A 21,518-nucleotide genomic window follows, 5' to 3' on the forward strand; every position below is an offset into this window, starting at 1 on the left:
TTATTCCCCCCTTTTATTTCTGAGCATGGCATATGAGCTCAAATGAAAATATGAGATCAAGTGATTTCATGCAATTATTCTGAGAATCGACTATCTTTACTTATCGGTCTGTCATAACAGTTACCTTTTGTCTGAAAAAGCTTCTGTTCATTGAATGGATTTGTTCACATTAAGTCTACTCTGTTGGAGGTTGGGAAATTATTAAAGATAATGCAAGTGATACTGAAAAGATGTTAATGTATAAAAGGATAGTTGACACAAAATACATAAGGGAAGTTGTTGTCCTGCAATACTTTATCTTAAGCTTTGTTAAGCAGCATTATGATCATTTCTTTATTAGCTCATAATATTTGATGGACTACTTGAAATATTTGTACATTTGCCACTCCACAGGACCATTTAAAGTGAAAAACATAAATCAAAATGGTGAAATCATGTCAAATTTCCATATATATTAATATAAATTTTAAGCTAAAACCTTGAAGTTGATTTATATATATATAAATCATTTTGATTTGTTTTCCACAATTTAGATTTTTTATTTTTTGGCCTTTACTAATTCACTATATATATATATATATATATATATATACAGTATATTCAAAAAGGTCAACCCAAAATATTAAATGACTTTTAATAAGAAAATACATTTCTCCTTAATTTAAAAACATTAGAATGAACAATAATGTACATTCTCTGCAGATAAAGAAAACAAATGAGCACTCATCTTCTGATAGCATATTTGTTTTTATTGGGAGTTTTATACTAAAACAGGTTTTGGACAAAATATAGGTTTAAATGTTAAGAACAATAGTATACAAAAAAATTGATGGAATGTATATTGTCTGCTAAATGACTAAATGTAAATGTAATATTGCCTTTGGTAGCAACATTCAACAAACCATTAACAATGAATAAATTAAATGTTTGTTCTGTATTGCTGTATTTACAGGAAAGTGTAGTATAATCCAATACAAAATATAAATATAACCTGAATCATCATAGTGACATAGTGATAAAACACACTCATCCTGTTTAGTCACACACGATCAACTTTAAACAAACTGTACTTATTTATGTTAATGTATGCACATTTTGGACACTTTCCAACAAGCGGACTCTTCTGTCTAATCTGTGAAGGATTGAAAATCCACACCAAGTAATCGGTTTTGTGCAACAGGTACAGAGGTAGAGACTGTCATGTGTTTATACAAACCGATCTTGATAATAAGTAGTTGACGGCAATATTTGTGCTGCTCGTTCGCGCTGGTGATATTTAAAAGCAGTAAGACTCCATACAAGACAGTTCAAAAAGTGTCACATCCCACCCAAAAACCATTTTCTCAGTCTATCAAAAGGCATTAGCCTTCTTACATGCATTAGGAACATTTGCACTTCTGTGAAGATGGGGTGGCTCTTACAAGAGCCGTTGGTTAATGGAGTGAAATCTGGCAGTTTACTTCTTCTTAGCGGCCGTCTTCTTCGCTTTGGCAGCCTTGGGCTTTGCGGCTTTAGGCTTCACTGGTTTAGGCTTCACTGCTTTGACCTTCTTGGGACTCTTTGCAACTTTCTTCACAGCCGGTTTCTTCACTCTCTTTGGGCTTTTGGCGGCTTTCTTGGGCGCAGCCGCTTTCTTCACTTTCTTGGGAGACTTCTTCGGGGCAGGTTTCTTTACTGCTGCCTTCTTGGGCTTCGCCGCCTTGGCCGCCGCCTTCTTCACGGCTGGTTTCTTCGGTTTCACCACAACTTTCTTGACGGGCTTCTTGGCGGCTGGTTTCTTGCTCACCTTGAAAGATCCGGACGCCCCGGTGCCTTTAGTTTGAACAAGTGCCCCCTTTTTCACCAGAGATTTCAAAGCAATCTTGACGCGAGAGTTGTTTTTCTCAACGTCATATCCACCACCTGCCAAAGCCTTCTTCAGAGCCGCCAGGGAAACTCCTTTGCGCTCGTTGGAAGCGGCGACCGCCTTCACGATAAGGTCGGACACGCTTAGTCCAGGCTTTTTCGCCTTTGCCGCCTTCTTCTTCGGGGCTTTAGCCGGAGCAGCCGCGGGAGCAGGAGCAGTTTCTGCCATAGTTTCAGTAAACTTGGAGCCGATGTCAGGTAGTACAGAGCTGTCAAACAAACAATGTTTACATCCAACAGCTGAGGGCGGGATTTAAGCGGGAGATGAGAACCATATAGACTCAACCGCCTGAACCTACGCTCTCAACAGGACAGAGTCGTGCGTAGATGTGTTTTCTGGTCTTGAAAAACACAAGGTTTTCCGCGATAAAGAGCGATGGATTGTAGACTTTAAACCACGTACCGATAGCTGAGTCTTTCCTCTTTGTGGGCAGCTTGTGTTTTGTGCAAAACATCGCTTGGTTTATTGTACAATAATAATAACGCGTCCAAATTTAGTGCAAGCCGCAGCGGGAAATATCGCACTTCCTCTGTTCTTTTGTAGATTATATATTAAAATTCGAAAAGCACAACTAAAATGATGGACATTTTGCATAGAGAAGACCCTAATCTACACATCTGCGGTAGTTTTAGACTAAGAAAGCGCACGGAATAAAAAACTGAAGCGTTTTTCTTTAGTGAAGGTAACACAGATCAGCGCTGTCGCCATTTCAGCCTCCCCTAATCTCACGGTCATTCTTTCGACAGTGATCTATTAATAATCATATCTGTACATCCTGTACATGATTCGAGTAACTTATATATAAGCATCTTTGCCAACATTAAACATTTAAAGACGTTGCCTGTTAGTAATAAAACGGGTGCTTGTGTTGTCTAAAGGGAAAGTGTTGTCCTCAGTCGAGGAGTGCTATATCAGAGGGAAGCTATCTTGGTGTATAATGTTGTATTGATGAATTTATGGCCATGTTTGCAACATTTTAATACGTACAAACACCTAACTATTCTTATAATTATATTTAGTGGTTGTAAAAAGGCCACCTAGCCACTTTTATCCGAACAGGCTTAATAACGTCGAGGATTTTCTCTACATTCCTTCATTGTCCAGCGGAGAACTAGCCTACTGCTGCACGTAAATTGTGCACTGTGATGTTGATCGACATTAAACAATAAAACTATTGCTTTTATCTGTCACACACATGTATGAAATATTTCATAAATTCGTGTGACAGAATCTTCACTCTTTTTTAGGCGAAATTTAAAGATGCGTTTTGTATGTAGGCTAGTTATACTAGGCTACTTGTTCAACATAGGCTAATGTAGCCTACCTGAAAGCTTGTGGACTCATGGCTAAATTCATTAGTACGAAATATTAAACATCGACCAGGGCACAAAAAGCTAATTTCTGTGATAAATACGACGTTTATTAATAGTTAATTTGCCGTACAAACAAATAAAAAAACAGATGGTGATCGGTCAGTAAGTCGTTCCATCGACTCCTTCATACCCAGCGATTATTTTTGTTTGCGTTCTGTTAGCCTACATCTGCCTGCGAAAGAATGGCAGGCTACTTAATGAGTTTGCTTAATAAAATGATGTTTTAATGAAAATTTGTCTTCTTAATTATTCTATTAGGCCTATGTGGTACCATCTGTGAGTACGGTCAATCCACTGTGTGTAGTGCCTAACAACGCCATTTAAGCCATGGCCACAATTTAGCAAGCCTTTTACACCTTGTTTGTGTATTGAAATGCACAAATTACAGGCCGGGACTTTTGATTATGCAAATTAAATTACTCTTGTTGTGCTTAATCGAGTGTGTTGTTGGACATTTTATTAAACCATTTTACTAGGCAAATTCATTCCTCCGCTTGAAGATAAAGTCCCGGACATTACAAAACATTGTTATGCAACAAAATAACCATCCGCTATCGGTCCTGTGCAGTGATATTGGACGATGTTGTAGAATGTAACATGATAGGCAATATAAACCGATAAACACAGATAGGAACGGCGCGCTTTATGATATCAGGCACTATTTTAGAACGCAGGGACTCCTTAATATTTTTTTTTATGGTGCAATCGTTTTATAAAGGCAATAACAAAAACAAGTCACTCGAGATTGTGCCATATGTCTGACAACCGCCTTTAGCCATAAATATTAACAATACGGTACAACGTCTAGTGCCTTATTGCTTATCTATGGTTAAGGACATATTCATATTTATTATTAAAATCAGTATCTTATTAATTAACATGAATTATAACTAGTAGTTTAGGTACATTTACGAGTAAATATGAAAATATCAAAAGGTTTACTGACATTTCTCACAAATTAATTCATGAACAATCAAATCAGTTTGTTACTAGAACAAGTACTAATTCATGTAATAATGACAATTATTACATGACCATAAACGGCTTGCTTTTTTGTTTTGCTCTATTTTAATACTTGAGTAACTTAGTGATCTAATTAAAACCAGACTTAATGTGGTGTGGGGAGCATACTGTATAAAATAAAATAATGCATTAAGACACATTAATTTGCCCTTTTAATTGAATGTTTGGGCGGCTCTTAAAAGAGCCTTTTTTTTTTTTTGAAAATCCGGTCCAGGTGAAATTTAACCGCCAAAACCATACAGCGTACGGCCTTGGCGCTTCAGAGCGTACACTACGTCCATAGCAGTCACAGTCTTGCGCTTGGCGTGCTCGGTGTAGGTCACAGCGTCGCGAATGACATTTTCAAGAAACACTTTTAGTACACCTCGAGTCTCTTCATAGATCAGACCGGAAATACGCTTCACACCACCACGACGCGCTAAACGGCGAATAGCTGGCTTTGTGATTCCTTGAATGTTATCTCTCAAAACTTTGCGGTGACGTTTTGCACCACCTTTCCCAAGCCCCTTACCGCCTTTTCCTCGACCAGACATGATAGCAAACAGAAAATTCAAAGAACGCGAATGGAATCGAAATGAAAGGGCTTTTTGGGAAGTCTGACATGTATATCCTTCAAGCGGACCTAGTGGAAACCATGCTTGCCACAACCCCACTGCGGGTGGGGCTGATGTAACAATGCAGAACAAGTATGAAATAGGTCCGTTGAGCGTCATTTTTTAATATTTGATTATAGATCATGGAATCGAATAAAAGCTAGAACAAATATTAGTATTTCAGTAATTAGGATTGACCTGCTTATGTTCTAGTATGGTTGTTTGTGACTTTACAGTTTTTCTGAATACTTCAATTACATTACTTTTGGGACCTTATTCAGTGCGGATTTGCACTTTTGTGTTTTAGTGCGTAAATTTCAAACAATCAAAAGAATAACTGACTGACTTAGAGCGAAGATATGTAAATTTCATACACCTCAGCCGAGTGTTTTGATTGGTGAGAGACAGCCTCGATTTCTATTGGTTATTCGCTGATGACGACGCGTGGTGATTTGTCCCTGGTTTGAATGCCCTTCCCAGCCAGTTTGAACCGGTTTAACGAACAAAGAGGCAATACCTTTGTCTGACTTCATTCACAGAGGCAAACAGCTGGTTTAATGAAGTGATTTTAATCATTTATTATAGAAGTCTTCTCAAATAATAAATAAGCACAAACCACTGACAATCAAGCAGTGATTTTACATCCGATAATTTGCCTTATGCTTTACAACAACAACAGCAGCACAATCAAATCAAACATATAATAAAGAGAAAATTTGCAGCGCTCTGTATAATTAGGAATAGGAAGACGAACGGTTGTTACATCAGGGGACTTTGATTCCATTGAAGAGTGCAAATCAGTCAGAATGCAGATAATATTTAGCTTTCAGTCATTTCAGCTTTGGCACATCAGCTTCCATCATACCCCAGTGGCTGCAAATGAGAGCAAAGGAACAATATCAAACCAATCCTGTCAGAAAAACTACCAATTTATGAAAATAGTGAGGTTTGTACTAAAACAAGATAATTAGCATTACTTTGTCACAATATTAAGCACACCAAACTCAAAGAACAAAGACATCATGAAATCCTTTGTCTTTTACCTGGTAAACTCCCTCTTCATAGCCTGGCTCAGGACGCTGCCATATCTGATTGGATAAGATTTTCAAAACAACCAATCCAAAGGCTACAATGATGACTCCCAATGCATTTGCAGTTATTGCCTCTGGTGGTAATGCGGAATAAGGCAGCGTCCCATTGGTGTTTCCTTTTCTGAGGAGAGAACCAATGGAACAACGCATTTGCTGTGACATTGCACTAAATCTATTTTGAGTTCTACATTTATGAGTATGTGTTTTTAACCCTCTTCTTTCTACCTCATACATCAAAACTTAAAACATATTGATTAGAGCATAATGATCAGATCTACAGCACTGAACGCTCCATGAAGATTAATAGCCATATATAATGAAGTTAAATATAAGTTCTTCAGGTCTTCACTGCAATAGCTAATGCATACCACTCAGTTTATGTAGTGTGATCACTTACAGTGCAAAAAAGAGTTTTTCGTTGATCCCTGAGATGCAGGACACAATGCCTAGTACCAAGATGATTCCTCCCATCCAAACATGAGCTGGCTTTACAAGAGCACGAGCCGTCGTTGGAGTACAGGGTAAGAGAAACGCAGTAAAACCCATGACCCACTAGAAAAGAATCAGAAAAAAAATGAGAATTTTATTAATTCTTGCATCACTGCTGTCATCCATCTACATATGAACTATGTGAAACTACATTCTCAGTATCCAAAACAACTTTAATTTTAAACAGAACAGAACCGTTTTTAGAAGAGCAGCACATCTGAATGTACGGTACCTTTATCTGATGTCTTACAAATTTCAAACAGCCTCGTGACTGCGTTTTTTGTTGATCTCAGTTCCTCTTTCCATGATTCCCCATCATGATTTTCGATTTCATCTGCCAGCAGACCAGATGGCAAACAAATAGCAGAAATGAGGAACAGCAAAAAGGGACTAGCAATCATAAGGATGAACTGGACATTATGTCACTCACTCAACACTACAAATACTGTACAAATAGAGAACTCAATAAATAGAGAACTGTTCAAATGAATTCCATGACGCAAGGAAACAATGTAACCAAAATGATTTTCTAAAAATAAGACCCATAGGTTTTAATGCATATGCTTAGGGAGTGCTTGATTATTTTTCAAGTTTTGTAGTTTTACATTATCATTGTCGTTTGTATCTTTCTGTGACATAATGCCAGTACGAGGACACTCAAAAACAGACGAAGTACCCGCGCAAACTACTTCAATATTGCCTGTTAAAATAATAATATTGACTGTTAACACAAGATAATGTGATTTTACTTGATGTCATGCTAGAGACTAAACCAATGTATACAAACTTTAACGACGGACGAAGCTTGCGATGTTTTTGAGAAAAGCAGCCCTGCTTGCGACACGACAATTTCCTGTTTAACCGCAAGGCGGCATGGGAACTGTAGTGAAAGCTTGTGTTATTTGTTAGATTATATTTCGATTACTTTTCGACAAAACAACCAAAAAAAAAATTACGACACAAGTATAAAAAAACACACCCAAAAGTGATATTCCTTCCTCGTGAGATCTGTCTTTAAACGGAAATTAAACTTTGCTGCGGGGTTTGCAATGTTTCCCAAAACCATTACATTGGCTAGGTAAGACAAATGTCCCAAAATTATGAATTCTGTGTTATCACAAGTTATGGATTTTGCACAATACATCACCACAGTGCACAAAAGCCCACACATATTTGCATTCCAATGAACCAGCATAATGCAGAAAATGATCGAGTTTTAGAAGCGACGAAAGCCTTTCAACCACTGCCAACATCCTTAAACAAAACACACAAAACCTGTATTTATTTTAACAGGAGTTAAAAAATTACGACACAAGTATAAAAAAACACACCCAAAGTGATATTCTTTCCTCGTGACATCTGTCTTTAAACGGAAATTAAACTTTGCTGCGGGGTTTGCAATGTTTCCCAAAACCATTACATTGGCTAGGTAAGACAAATGTCCCAAAATTATGAATTCTGTGTTATCACAAGTTATGGATTTTGCACAATACATCACCACAGTGCACAAAAGCCCACACATATTTGCATTCCAATGAACCAGCATAATGCAGAAAATGATCGAGTTTTAGAAGCGACGAAAGCCTTTCAACCACTGCCAACATCCTTAAACAAAACACACAAAACCTGTATTTATTTTAACAGGAGTTAGGATTGTCATTTTGTATCATGTATTTTCTTCTGCATTGCTGTGGTTTGAAACTTTTCAGATGGTTCTATTCTCTGATCTATTTTCCAGGAGTTCAGGTGACCTCTGGTGGCGAGCAGGCTGAAATGCAGTTTTTAGATACTCATATTTGTAGGAAACACCCGTATGTGCGCTTTATATTTAGAACGTTAATGTAAAGTCAGAATCATTAAAGGAAAAACAAATATACAAATGAATTGCTTTTATTAGTTCACAAAATAATCATATGTAAACATCTTATTCAAGAACATTAAATGCATCACAATTTTGTATACAAAACGGGAAATAATGCATTTAAACACGTAGTAAGACTACACATTTCATAATATTAGGAGTCTTAAATATCTTTTTTTTTTTTTTTTTTAAATGTAACTAACGTTTGTAAACAGCGGCATAGCATCTTATCTAAAAAATGTGCACACGATTGGCTAACATAATAAATATTATGTCAGTGAAACACTTTCCATTTTGGAATTGTTGGGAAATAATACTGCATAAGGTAAGCCATGTACAAAATAAAAATCAAAAGAATACCTTTGCCCACTGAGGACACTAAGGTGGTGACAATATTTGCATGCTTCCAGTCACTCATCTTCATATTTAAAGTAACCATTAATGATTGCCTTTGCAATGATATTTTCTGCTGACAGCCTTTGGTCTAAATAGATTAATGCTTCAATAAGACTGTTGAAATCTGCCTCCAGTCCCTCCTTTTCCATCCAGATTTTTAACAGTTCATAAACTCTGTCTTCCGGAAAGAGAGACTCTGCACTTTTGATTGAATTATCACTCAGTCCAATGAACCTGAAAAATCTGTTATGATAGTGGACGTCCATTTCTTCAAAGAAATCAAAGCTTTTCTTCAACGATTCTTCTCCTGAAAAGGTGAGATAGAGTGAAAACACTGCAACTCATCAGTTTTAGGAATGCTAATTTAAGGAATAGTTCACCCACAAATGAAAGGTCTGTCTCACCCTCAAGTTGTTTCAAACCTGTATGAGTTTCTTTCTACTAGTGAAGAATGTTGGAAACCAAACAGTTGCCAGTAGCCATTGACTTCTATAGTATTTTTTATAGTACACTATGGAAGTCAATGGCAACTGCTTGGTTGCCAACATTCTTCAAAATATCTCCTTTTATGTTCAACAGAAGAAAGAAACTCACAGAGGTTTGGAACAACCTGAGGATAAGTAAATGACAGACTTCTTATTTTTGGGTGAAGTCTCTCTATAAGTTAATGTGAAAGTTAACAACATAAAACTATGTAAGGAAAAAGGTATGACCTTACCATTTAAAGGAACAAGTCTTCTTATTGACTCTCCTTCCTAAAAGAGATGGAAGAATTTAACATCTTAAAGGCATAGTGAGACAGTTACAACAGAGATTATTCCAGGCCATTTTAACTAGGAGAAATTATGTTAAACATTCAGAGCAATTTGATTATGTGTTTGACCAAGACGGACCAAAGATGGACAAACCCGTTTCAATCAATTACCAAACTTGCCCCATCTACAACTACCAATATCTAGTATTAATACATAGTATTATGAAACATGTCAGATGCATTGTAGAGAAAAATCTTACTTTAGTATTGTATCCCTCATTCGGTTAAATATTTAAAACAGAACAAATAACAGTTGGGCTCAGGAGATGCATTCAGAATTTATAGTTTCTAAATCAAAATCAACATATGCCCCCGGTTTCACAGACAAGGCTTAAGCCTAATCCTAGACTAAAATGTAAATCTAAGCTGTTTCAACTGAAAGAAACTTGCACTGACTGATCTTAAAATATATCAGTGCCTTTGTTTTATCTCAAGATGCACACCAGTAATGTTTTTTTTCTAAGTACGTTCATAAAAATTACTTAAATGTCCTAATTGAACTATGGCCTAATCCTGGCTTAGTCTAAACCCTGTCTGTGAAACCGGGCCATGGTGTTCATTATTTAATAAAGCAACACCTATTTTCCAACCAGCACACGGATCACTTTTCACTAAAGTGCATCAGGAGTTACAAGAGACATTAGGTCCAAAAGAGCTGAACCAAGACAAAAAATTATCACCAATATCTACAGGAGCTTGTCTCCTCAACAAGTGTGAAAATATTGCGACACATTTCATGTTAAGAAAGCCTGAAAGTGAAAATACTTCAAAACTTTGAATGAAAGCAAGCTTTGTTATCTTGTCCCCACACATTACCCAAGGCAAAGTATTTAGGCTTAGGAGCAGAGAATGAAGCTTTTGAGATGGTTATGATAGTAGAAATGGTGTTAAGACAAAGAAAGCTGCAACTCTCACCAAAGTGTGAGGCTGCAAGGCAGTGGCAGAGCTTGGAGGCTGGTTAGTGTGGCGGAACTGGAGATCACTAGGCACAGCAGACATAACCAGGCTAATTTGTGAAGAGTTGGCGGTGTTGGGGAGGCTGTCCCCTAGTCCCCTGTCTTTCTCCGTCTCCGCTGAAGCAGGAATGTTGGTACCCACCGCATAGTTTTGTTCAAGGAACGGCTGGAGCTGAGAGGAGTCATCCATCTTAGAGTTGTGGGCATTCTGGCTCTCCTCTTTCACCTCCTCACTGTCACCCTGCAGGACAAGAAAGATGTCGTCTGGTCGGTCACGTACACGGTGTAGTTACATCCAAATGTATATGAGTTCCTGTGATTTTTTTTAAAGCTGAGAAATGTACTAGCTACGTTTTGTTGTCCTACCATACAGATCCTAACCATTTTCCTTGGACTTCTTGATGTTACTGTAATTGAAGAAGACTGTGTGATAAGCAATAAAGAAACAACTGAAATAAGAAAAAATACTGAAAGAACTGAAGAAAGATTTCAAGATGTGTCTACCTGCTTTTTTACTCTGTTTTGACTTTGTCCAGTACACGATACCCACAATGAATGCAAGCATGGCAATGAATGCCACAACAACAATGAAAGTCACTGTAGGACAAATAAGATGTAATTACTATGTGAAACAAACTATGGAAACAACGTCTTTATACACAACTCAAAAGAAAGTGTTGAGGATTAAGGTCTCTGAACAATTATAATATCCTTTACTTGTGCAAATACTACATTTGATCAGCTGTAATCATCTAGTACAGTATGTACAGTATAAAGTTAATTTAATTGGGCTATGGGTTAAGAAGGGTTTTCTACTACCCGAGTTAGAGCTGCCCAAAGAGCTTCTCTTTCTACAAACGGTGTTGGAAATGTCTGTACAGCTTTTTACAGCCTCTTCATCCTCTCTGCATCTGGTTGTAACAAAAGAAATGAACTTGAGTTCACCCAAAAATTAAAAACTGGTCATCAACTACTCACCCTCATGTTGTTCCAAACCTTTTACTCCTCTTTAAAACACAAAGAAAGATATTTTTTAATGAAACCTGAGAAATTTCTGTTCTTCCATTAAAGTCTTTGACTTTCTTTGAACTTCCTAAGACATCATAAAAGAAATCCATGTGAATCAGGCTGTTTAATTCAATTTAATTCTGAAGAGACATGTTTGCTTTATTTGATGAACAGATTTAACCTTTATTCACACTAAAACATTGATAAACACACATACACAAGTAGTGCACATCAAATATGGCGGAAACTCAAATACGAACCAGTGAGGTTTCTTGCACATTTTCATTCTTTTGGTGAACTCTCCCTTTAACATTCATGGACAACTAGTGATCCAGCTTGATTAACATGACACTTTTTTTGACCAAAACCTAAGTGTTAATGAAATGGTACATTTAGAACATACCTACTGCATTTCTTGCACACCTCACATGCTTGGTCAGGTAAACAAAATGAACCCTGTTTGCACTTGCACTGTGTGTTCTGGGTATTTGTGCATTTCTCTGTGGTTTCCTGATCTGCAGAAGTAATGAAGGTGCACAAATAGCATGCAATTTAGAATTAAATATGCCTAATGGAAGTCAAACATTGTGTGAACACAATATTGATTTGGCTTGCATAACCTTAGAGGTTGTCCGTTATAAGAATTTACGCAAAACTATGGGACAAACTATGGGACTTGACAGTATGGGGACAATATTGACTGTTCCAAATAACAGAATTACCTATACGGCACTTGGTGCATGATAAACACTTCCGCAGTCCATTGTCATGCTCAGTGTATCTGTCAAACTCGCACGGCTCACACACTCCTTTTTCTGAAGGAGTAAGACAGGCCTTTTTCACATATGTTCCTGCAAAAGATGAGACGGTGGAATGTGAGTGCACATACAAGAAAACATTGTCTAATCAGAATAAAAGGATTTCAAAAATTCTCATCCACCAGCAGGGCAGTTCAGGCAGCAGATGTTATCATGTTCATACTCCATGCCCTCTCTGCAGGAAACATCCCGGCTTGATCTGTTCTTGATGGATCCTTTAGCCCAGGCCAGATCCAAGTGACTTTTAGCAGCATGTATGGCATTTAGTAATAACAAAATCTACACATGGAAGAAACATAAAAAAGATACATGCATGCAACACACAGAGTTTCAATAAAGACTGGCTTTTTGGTTAATAATTATGATCTGGGATGAAGTTGTGTTGGATTTTATACTGACACCTATTGGTGTAAAACTTTAATGTACGTCTCAGGCATACGTTTGTTTATATTTGTTAGAAACTAAAGACTTGGTTCCTATGGGTCTATAGTTGAAGGTTTTGCTTTTGTTTTATGAAGACATTTTCATATACCTTCTGTATAAAGACGTTTTGGAAATTATCCTCAGTATTTAAGTACTTCAGTATTTAGGTAAATTCAGACTATGAACTGTCCTATTATTTCTAGGTAAATGATATTTTATTGCCTTTTTATGTCAAAACACTGTATATATAATTGTCCAAATCTTATTTTTATAATTTTATTATATACATTTATATAATTTTGTTAAATAAAATCAATGTAATTCTATGTTAAAACAGTCTAAAGTGTATGATGATCTGCATCTGGAGAGAGATCAAGTTTCTCTAAATCTTGATCCAGAGATACTGGTCTTAATGTAATTTATATTTTAAATCATTTTCTAATTATTTAAAAGATTTTTTGTTTTTTTTAATCGACAAGGATCTGTAGTGCCAGGTCGTTTATCGCCATCGACTAGTCCAAACACGCCTCAATTTAACGCGTCAAGAAGCAAACTAAACATTTAAACTTTCTCTATACCGACACACTGTATAAAAAAATTAAATAAATGTTATATTCACTTACCAAGAAACGTATGTATCTCATAGTAGTCAAATCGTTGTGTCACTTTCTCAGGATAAACTGAAAAAAGCTCATGTCCCATCCTACTGATAGCGCACCTCAGAGGATTTAGCTGTTTAAAACTTCCGGTCTTATATTATGGAATTGAGCGCTTCTTTAAACCAGAACAATCCGCAAGCGAAGTTACGAATCCTACTATGGTCGAGGCCTAATTTATGAGTATTAATTAGTTCCTGGTGACGTTGTTTTTATAAGTTTCTTAGCGTCCAGTCACGTGACCTAATTAATATTCATGAAGCCTTCGCTATAGTGGGATTCATAAATTCGCAAAACAAACTGTTGGCCCATGAATCGCCTACAAGCTTCACTTTGTGTGGAATAGCTACTTAAAATGTTTCAGTATTTTCTTTTTTATTTCTTATGAGGTAATTAGGCCCTATCATCTTTCTCCGTGTAAACTTTGGTGTCAGTCAAATAACCCATTGTGAGTGAATCTCCAACAAGCACGCATCTGAATTTAGGATGTCTCACTCTCGCTTGCTCTCTGAACGCACACACAATCGTAAACATTATTATCAATTTCCGAGATGCAAGGGCATTTCTGTCAGTTTGGCGCTATCTAGCAGACAGTTGACTGTGACAGTGAGATAGTGACACATTGTAAAACAGGAAACTGGCCAATACTCCAGTAATGCGCGCGGAAGAAGCTGGGACTCCTGTTTGTTTATTCATTTACCAAGTCTAAGGGGAATTTCATACTGCTGCTTCAGAACGCAGACAAAGGACAACTCCTTGACTTCCAGCAAACATACGCTCCACCACGTGATCCATTCATTCGCTATATTAGATTACACTCATTTTCAACAGTTTTAATTGTTTGTTTTCTAGATAAACTATTTGTATGGTCTGTTGTAAGGCATTACTGTGGCTTATTGAAAGCATCTTTCTATCGTTCTTTGCTTTCAATAAATCTATAGTCACTACATCGTTTTGTTGCTTCCTAGCAGCTAGTTTAATTTCCCCCATCCTTTTTCAGCTAGAGAAGCCAGACAGCCAATTATGTATACATTTACTGACAAAAGCACTTTTCTATAATGTAATTGCCTGCCAAGGCTGTAACTATACAGCGTATTACAATGCCTGTTTGTATAATCTCTGAATTTGGATTTATTAAGATGTATTTTTGATTCAGATTTCTGAACGTTGCTCTAAGAATTGATTAAGCATTAATAACAAACAAACATTTTGGTTACCATGGTTATGATGAGGGCTGGATCTTTAGTCACTCATGTGTCCTTTGATAAGAAAGTTGTGAAGGAGGGGCTGTTTGAGATAAGACCAACTGTGGACTTTGCATCAGCCATTTATGATCCTTAAAATTACTGCACGTCTGAGACTTTCAAGCATTGCTGAAATTAACATTCTTATCATTAAATGCGTATTAAATTATCAGCTACAGTTTTGTGAGAAGAGTCGGCTGATTTTGTTCTCACACGCAGAAGTGCATAATCACATTGTTTTTGTTAGGATACATTAGGATATTAGTTTAATTGGTAAGAACTACATTTGGAACAAAGCAAAGCAAAAAAAATAAATAAATAAATTGCAGACATTCTATGCCATTTTTGTAAGGCACAGAAAAAGTCAGGCATGCAGTGTATAACTGTCCCATAGGAGTGCCAGTCTGACACTAAATGAAAATAAAGAAAACCATCAGCACTTGGAAATAAAATAAAGCCACGAGGCATGTTTGCTAGAGTTGCAGCTCTCTTCAGCTGTACATTTATTTCCAAAAGACTGCATATACATCAGCAAACTCTACTGTACAGAAAACATCCAAAATGTTAATAATCATAGCTGGCGATACCAAACAAGTATATTTAGCACTAGAAAAGCTCTTGACCCCTGCATATCAGTGTAATATAGTGTGTTTTTTTTTAACTGATATCTTACAGTACATTTGCATGATTCAGAACCATCTTAACCTGTACAACATTCATCATTTACAGAAGTTATACAAGGCACAAGAATCATAATTTGAAGCAAAGGCCTAAATATAACATGAATGTGGGACAGATAAACATTGTTGACTTAACCGTTCAAAGGCTTGAACGTATCACTATAAATGCAGTCCACAATAATAGGGCAAAATCTTAAATTTGGTTTGTAGCCATTTCTAGAATTATGTTTTTTTTTCTTCTAGAATTATTTCTATAAGTTTAACATCATGTTCCAATATTTGGACATAAATGTGAACATTAATAATGTTTAATGAGTTTTTTTTATTTTTTATTCGTTAACATGACAAAACAATTACATGTTTTAGGAGTGACAGCAAATTTGCTAATAAATGAAAATAAAGGAAATATAATAAAAGCACATTTTGGGCTATTTAATATAGTTGTGGACAACTACAGTAATAAACACGTCAAACATGCTGCTGTTCTCAGTGCTTCTCAACATGAAGTGATCAGCAAATCATTAAATCCTTCATCAAACTTATATTAAAAATACAAAAAAGAAATATTTATATAAAAAGAATATCCAGAGTAAGAGATAAAGCTTAACATTTTAAACCAGTGGCAAGCATTGTAGTGGCTAGAACACTGAAAACCAATTAAAATGAGCTCTTGGAGGCATTTCTGTTTGAGAGAGAGAAGGTTAATGAAGTAGATGACTTGGAAAAGGAGGACAACTTTTTTCCTGCACTTCTGACAGCATTTTTCCACACAGCTCTTTTTCTTTTATCAGACCTTAATTATAACTCTCAGTGCTCACCGGTCCATGTTCCCCCATTGTGTTTCCCACCGCACGGTGGAATATGGTCAGAAGAGATAAGAGAGGCTTAATTTCACAGAGGTCTCTTGGAGCTCATCCTTTTCAGATGCATTTCAAAAGAAAGCTATAAGTTTTAACAAAAGGGATGTGCTGCCGTTTGCATGGCTCAAGTAAACGCTTCTTCTGGTCAATATCTGTCTCAGGCCTAACGCTCTATAAAAGGCATGATACCATCCTGCTGTCTGCCCTGATGACTCAAACACGCTCACAGGAACAGAGTAATGCATTTGAGTGAGCATTGAGGTATGCATTGAGGTTTTTTAAGCAAAAAACGTAATGGATTTTGGGATTTTTCTTTTCTAATACGCAGTGCTCTGCCATAGCCGAAGAATCTTTATTATAAAACGGATAGTTCCGGTCCTTGATTCTGATTGGCTGAGCCACGTTCGAAGCTGTTGTAAATTACTCTACAAACATACACCTTTGTTTACTTGTGTGTGTTGCTCGGCAACCACTTTGTTTCAACCACAACTGATTCTGAGGAACTACATTGATTGGTGGAAGAATAATGTTTTTATTAATATCATTACACTTTATTTGCTCTGTTTTATTTTGTGAAACCTTACTATGTATATGGAATAACCGTTTTATAAAAGCAATAAGGACAACTAGTGATCCAGCTTGATTAACATGACACTTTTTTTGACCAAAACCTAAGTGTTAATGAAATGGTACATTTAGAACATACCTACTGCATTTCTTGCACACCTCACATGCTTGGTCAGGTAAACAAAATGAACCCTGTTTGCACTTGCACTGTGTGTTCTGGGTATTTGTGCATTTCTCTGTGGTTTCCTGATCTGCAGAAGTAATGAAGGTGCACAAATAGCATGCAATTTAGAATTAAATATGCCTAATGGAAGTCAAACATTGTGTGAACACAATATTGATTTGGCTTGCATAACCTTAGAGGTTGTCCGTTATAAGAATTTACGCAAAACTATGGGACAAACTATGGGACTTGACAGTATGGGGACAATATTGACTGTTCCAAATAACAGAATTACCTATACGGCACTTGGTGCATGATAAACACTTCCGCAGTCCATTGTCATGCTCAGTGTATCTGTCAAACTCGCACGGCTCACACACTCCTTTTTCTGAAGGAGTAAGACAGGCCTTTTTCACATATGTTCCTGCAAAAGATGAGACGGTGGAATGTGAGTGCACATACAAGAAAACATTGTCTAATCAGAATAAAAGGATTTCAAAAATTCTCATCCACCAGCAGGGCAGTTCAGGCAGCAGATGTTATCATGTTCATACTCCATGCCCTCTCTGCAGGAAACATCCCGGCTTGATCTGTTCTTGATGGATCCTTTAGCCCAGGCCAGATCCAAGTGACTTTTAGCAGCATGTATGGCATTTAGTAATAACAAAATCTACACATGGAAGAAACATAAAAAAGATACATGCATGCAACACACAGAGTTTCAATAAAGACTGGCTTTTTGGTTAATAATTATGATCTGGGATGAAGTTGTGTTGGATTTTATACTGACACCTATTGGTGTAAAACTTTAATGTACGTCTCAGGCATACGTTTGTTTATATTTGTTAGAAACTAAAGACTTGGTTCCTATGGGTCTATAGTTGAAGGTTTTGCTTTTGTTTTATGAAGACATTTTCATATACCTTCTGTATAAAGACGTTTTGGAAATTATCCTCAGTATTTAAGTACTTCAGTATTTAGGTAAATTCAGACTATGAACTGTCCTATTATTTCTAGGTAAATGATATTTTATTGCCTTTTTATGTCAAAACACTGTATATATAATTGTCCAAATCTTATTTTTATAATTTTATTATATACATTTATATAATTTTGTTAAATAAAATCAATGTAATTCTATGTTAAAACAGTCTAAAGTGTATGATGATCTGCATCTGGAGAGAGATCAAGTTTCTCTAAATCTTGATCCAGAGATACTGGTCTTAATGTAATTTATATTTTAAATCATTTTCTAATTATTTAAAAGATTTTTTGTTTTTTTTAATCGACAAGGATCTGTAGTGCCAGGTCGTTTATCGCCATCGACTAGTCCAAACACGCCTCAATTTAACGCGTCAAGAAGCAAACTAAACATTTAAACTTTCTCTATACCGACACACTGTATAAAAAAATTAAATAAATGTTATATTCACTTACCAAGAAACGTATGTATCTCATAGTAGTCAAATCGTTGTGTCACTTTCTCAGGATAAACTGAAAAAAGCTCATGTCCCATCCTACTGATAGCGCACCTCTGAGGATTTAGCTGTTTAAAACTTCCGGTCTTATATTATGGAATTGAGCGCTTCTTTAAACCAGAACAATCCGCAAGCGAAGTTACGAATCCTACTATGGTCGAGGCCTAATTTATGAGTATTAATTAGTTCCTGGTGACGTTGTTTTTATAAGTTTCTTAGCGTCCAGTCACGTGACCTAATTAATATTCATGAAGCCTTCGCTATAGTGGGATTCATAAATTCGCAAAACAAACTGTTGGCCCATGAATCGCCTACAAGCTTCACTTTGTGTGGAATAGCTACTTAAAATGTTTCAGTATTTTCTTTTTTATTTCTTATGAGGTAATTAGGCCCTATCATCTTTCTCCGTGTAAACTTTGGTGTCAGTCAAATAACCCATTGTGAGTGAATCTCCAACAAGCACGCATCTGAATTTAGGATGTCTCACTCTCGCTTGCTCTCTGAACGCACACACAATCGTAAACATTATTATCAATTTCCGAGATGCAAGGGCATTTCTGTCAGTTTGGCGCTATCTAGCAGACAGTTGACTGTGACAGTGAGATAGTGACACATTGTAAAACAGGAAACTGGCCAATACTCCAGTAATGCGCGCGGAAGAAGCTGGGACTCCTGTTTGTTTATTCATTTACCAAGTCTAAGGGGAATTTCATACTGCTGCTTCAGAACGCAGACAAAGGACAACTCCTTGACTTCCAGCAAACATACGCTCCACCACGTGATCCATTCATTCGCTATATTAGATTACACTCATTTTCAACAGTTTTAATTGTTTGTTTTCTAGATAAACTATTTGTATGGTCTGTTGTAAGGCATTACTGTGGCTTATTGAAAGCATCTTTCTATCGTTCTTTGCTTTCAATAAATCTATAGTCACTACATCGTTTTGTTGCTTCCTGGCAGCTAGTTTAATTTCCCCCATCCTTTTTCAGCTAGAGAAGCCAGACAGCCAATTATGTATACATTTACTGACAAAAGCACTTTTCTATAATGTAATTGCCTGCCAAGGCTGTAACTATACAGCGTATTACAATGCCTGTTTGTATAATCTCTGAATTTGGATTTATTAAGATGTATTTTTGATTCAGATTTCTGAACGTTGCTCTAAGAATTGATTAAGCATTAATAACAAACAAACATTTTGGTTACCATGGTTATGATGAGGGCTGGATCTTTAGTCACTCATGTGTCCTTTGATAAGAAAGTTGTGAAGGAGGGGCTGTTTGAGATAAGACCAACTGTGGACTTTGCATCAGCCATTTATGATCCTTAAAATTACTGCACGTCTGAGACTTTCAAGCATTGCTGAAATTAACATTCTTATCATTAAATGCGTATTGAATTATCAGCTACAGTTTTGTGAGAAGAGTCGGCTGATTTTGTTCTCACACGCAGAAGTGCATAATCACATTGTTTTTGTTAGGATACATCAGGATATTAGTTTAATTTGTAAGAACTACATCTGGAACAAAGCAAAGCAAAAAAAATAAATAAATACATTGCAGACATTCTATGCCATTTTTGTAAGGCACAGAAAAAGTCAGGCATGCAGTGTATAACTGTCCCATAGGAGTGCCAGTCTGACACTAAATGAAAATAAAGAAAACCATCAGCACTTGGAAATAAAATAAAGCCACGAGGCATGTTTGCTAGAGTTGCAGCTCTCTTCAGCTGTACATTTATTTCCAAAAGACTGCATATACATCAGCAAACTCTACTGTACAGAAAACATCCAAAATGTTAATAATCATAGCTGGCGATACCAAACAAGTATATTTAGCACTAGAAAAGCTCTTGACCCCTGCATATCAGTGTAATATAGTGTGTTTTTTTTTAACTGATATCTTACAGTACATTTGCATGATTCAGAACCATCTTAACCTGTACAACATTCATCATTTACAGAAGTTATACAAGGCACAAGAATCATAATTTGAAGCAAAGGCCTAAATATAACATGAATGTGGGACAGATAAACATTGTTGACTTAACCGTTCAAAGGCTTGAACGTATCACTATAAATGCAGTCCACAATAATAGGGCAAAATCTTAAATTTGGTTTGTAGCCATTTCTAGAATTATGTTTTTTTTTCTTCTAGAATTATTTCTATAAGTTTAACATCATGTTCCAATATTTGGACATAAATGTGAACATTAATAATGTTTAATGAGTTTTTTTTATTTTTTATTCGTTAACATGACAAAACAATTACATGTTTTAGGAGTGACAGCAAATTTGCTAATAAATGAAAATAAAGGAAATATAATAAAAGCACATTTTGGGCTATTTAATATAGTTGTGGACAACTACAGTAATAAACACGTCAAACATGCTGCTGTTCTCAGTGCTTCTCAACATAAAGTGATCAGCAAATCATTAAATCCTTCATCAAACTTATATTAAAAATACAAAAAAGAAATATTTATATAAAAAGAATATCCAGAGTAAGAGATAAAGCTTAACATTTTAAACCAGTGGCAAGCATTGTAGTGGCTAGAACACTGAAAACCAATTAAAATGAGCTCTTGGAGGCATTTCTGTTTGAGAGAGAGAAGGTTAATGAAGTAGATGACTTGGAAAAGGAGGACAACTTTTTTCCTGCACTTCTGACAGCATTTTTCCACACAGCTCTTTTTCTTTTATCAGACCTTAATTATAACTCTCAGTGCTCACCGGTCCATGTTCCCCCATTGTGTTTCCCACCGCACGGTGGAATATGGTCAGAAGAGATAAGAGAGGCTTAATTTCACAGAGGTCTCTTGGAGCTCATCCTTTTCAGATGCATTTCAAAAGAAAGCTATAAGTTTTAACAAAAGGGATGTGCTGCCGTTTGCATGGCTCAAGTAAACGCTTCTTCTGGTCAATATCTGTCTCAGGCCTAACGCTCTATAAAAGGCATGATACCATCCTGCTGTCTGCCCTGATGACTCAAACACGCTCACAGGAACAGAGTAATGCATTTGAGTGAGCATTGAGGTATGCATTGAGGTTTTTTAAGCAAAAAACGTAATGGATTTTGGGATTTTTCTTTTCTAATACGCAGTGCTCTGCCATAGCC

At 36.4% G+C, this 21,518-nt stretch overlaps 4 protein-coding genes and 1 long non-coding RNA gene across 6 annotated transcripts; all 5 read right to left on the reverse strand.

The window, feature by feature from the left end:
• Positions 1-803: 803 nt before the first annotated feature.
• On the reverse strand, positions 804-2,133 carry LOC107709859 (histone H1-like). The gene has a single exon (XM_016514509.1). It carries the CDS (start codon positions 2,072-2,074, stop codon positions 1,457-1,459), a length of 618 nt encoding a protein of 205 aa, XP_016369995.1. The 5' UTR covers positions 2,075-2,133; the 3' UTR covers positions 804-1,456.
• Positions 2,134-4,403: 2,270 nt separating this feature from the next.
• Positions 4,404-4,890, reverse strand: LOC107709860 (histone H4). Its single transcript, XM_016514510.1, has one exon. The coding sequence runs from the start codon at positions 4,833-4,835 to the stop codon at positions 4,524-4,526; it is 312 nt and encodes a 103-aa protein (XP_016369996.1). The 5' UTR covers positions 4,836-4,890; the 3' UTR covers positions 4,404-4,523.
• Positions 4,891-5,427: 537 nt separating this feature from the next.
• Positions 5,428-6,534, reverse strand: LOC107709834 (cytochrome b ascorbate-dependent protein 3-like). The gene is made up of 3 exons (XM_016514459.1): positions 6,384-6,534; positions 5,939-6,107; positions 5,428-5,768 (listed from the first exon to the last, which is right to left on the reverse strand). Exons 1-3 carry the CDS (start codon positions 6,530-6,532, stop codon positions 5,745-5,747), a joined length of 342 nt encoding a protein of 113 aa, XP_016369945.1. The 5' UTR covers positions 6,533-6,534; the 3' UTR covers positions 5,428-5,744.
• A 1,938-nt stretch (positions 6,535-8,472) lies between these two features.
• On the reverse strand, positions 8,473-13,573 carry LOC107709863 (tumor necrosis factor receptor superfamily member 10A-like). 2 transcript variants are annotated; one of them, XM_016514518.1, is made up of 10 exons: positions 13,375-13,573; positions 12,451-12,607; positions 12,233-12,361; positions 11,914-12,025; positions 11,322-11,413; positions 11,007-11,099; positions 10,884-10,909; positions 10,462-10,743; positions 9,451-9,487; positions 8,473-9,039 (listed from the first exon to the last, which is right to left on the reverse strand). In XM_016514518.1, the coding sequence occupies exons 1-10, from the start codon at positions 13,393-13,395 to the stop codon at positions 8,747-8,749; spliced, it is 1,242 nt and encodes a 413-aa protein (XP_016370004.1). In that variant the 5' UTR covers positions 13,396-13,573; the 3' UTR covers positions 8,473-8,746. The 2 variants fall into 2 exon arrangements, with proteins under 2 accessions (XP_016370004.1, XP_016370002.1); XM_016514516.1 differs by having other exon boundaries at positions 10,869-10,909.
• Positions 13,574-16,822: 3,249 nt separating this feature from the next.
• On the reverse strand, positions 16,823-18,557 carry LOC107709864 (uncharacterized). The gene is made up of 4 exons (XR_001636532.1): positions 18,359-18,557; positions 17,435-17,591; positions 17,217-17,345; positions 16,823-17,009 (listed from the first exon to the last, which is right to left on the reverse strand). It is a non-coding gene; the product is annotated as an uncharacterized LOC107709864 (long non-coding RNA).
• Positions 18,558-21,518: the final 2,961 nt, after the last annotated feature.

Source organism: Sinocyclocheilus rhinocerous, unplaced genomic scaffold (genome assembly GCF_001515625.1).
Source record: "Sinocyclocheilus rhinocerous isolate Xijiao unplaced genomic scaffold, SAMN03320098_v1.1 scaffold926, whole genome shotgun sequence".
NCBI classification, from domain to species: domain Eukaryota; kingdom Metazoa; phylum Chordata; class Actinopteri; order Cypriniformes; family Cyprinidae; genus Sinocyclocheilus; species Sinocyclocheilus rhinocerous.

Coding starts and splice junctions, on each gene's coding strand:
- LOC107709859 (XM_016514509.1), bottom strand. CDS start 2,074: ATGGCAGAAACTGCTCCTGCTCCCGCGGCTGCTCCGGCTAAAGCCCCG.
- LOC107709860 (XM_016514510.1), bottom strand. CDS start 4,835: ATGTCTGGTCGAGGAAAAGGCGGTAAGGGGCTTGGGAAAGGTGGTGCA.
- LOC107709834 (XM_016514459.1), bottom strand. CDS start 6,532: ATGGGTTTTACTGCGTTTCTCTTACCCTGTACTCCAACGACGGCTCGT. Junction 6,108..6,383: donor GAAAAACTCTTTTTTGCACT/GTAAGTGATCAC, acceptor TTCTCTCCTCAG/AAAAGGAAACACCAATGGGA. Junction 5,769..5,938: donor ATGAAGAGGGAGTTTACCAG/GTAAAAGACAAA, acceptor TCTCATTTGCAG/CCACTGGGGTATGATGGAAG.
- LOC107709863 (XM_016514516.1), bottom strand. CDS start 13,395: ATGAGATACATACGTTTCTTG. Junction 10,744..10,868: donor AAATGGTTAGGATCTGTATG/GTAGGACAACAA, acceptor CTTGTCCTGCAG/GGTGACAGTGAGGAGGTGAA. Junction 9,488..10,461: donor CCTTGCAGCCTCACACTTTG/GTGAGAGTTGCA, acceptor CATCTCTTTTAG/GAAGGAGAGTCAATAAGAAG.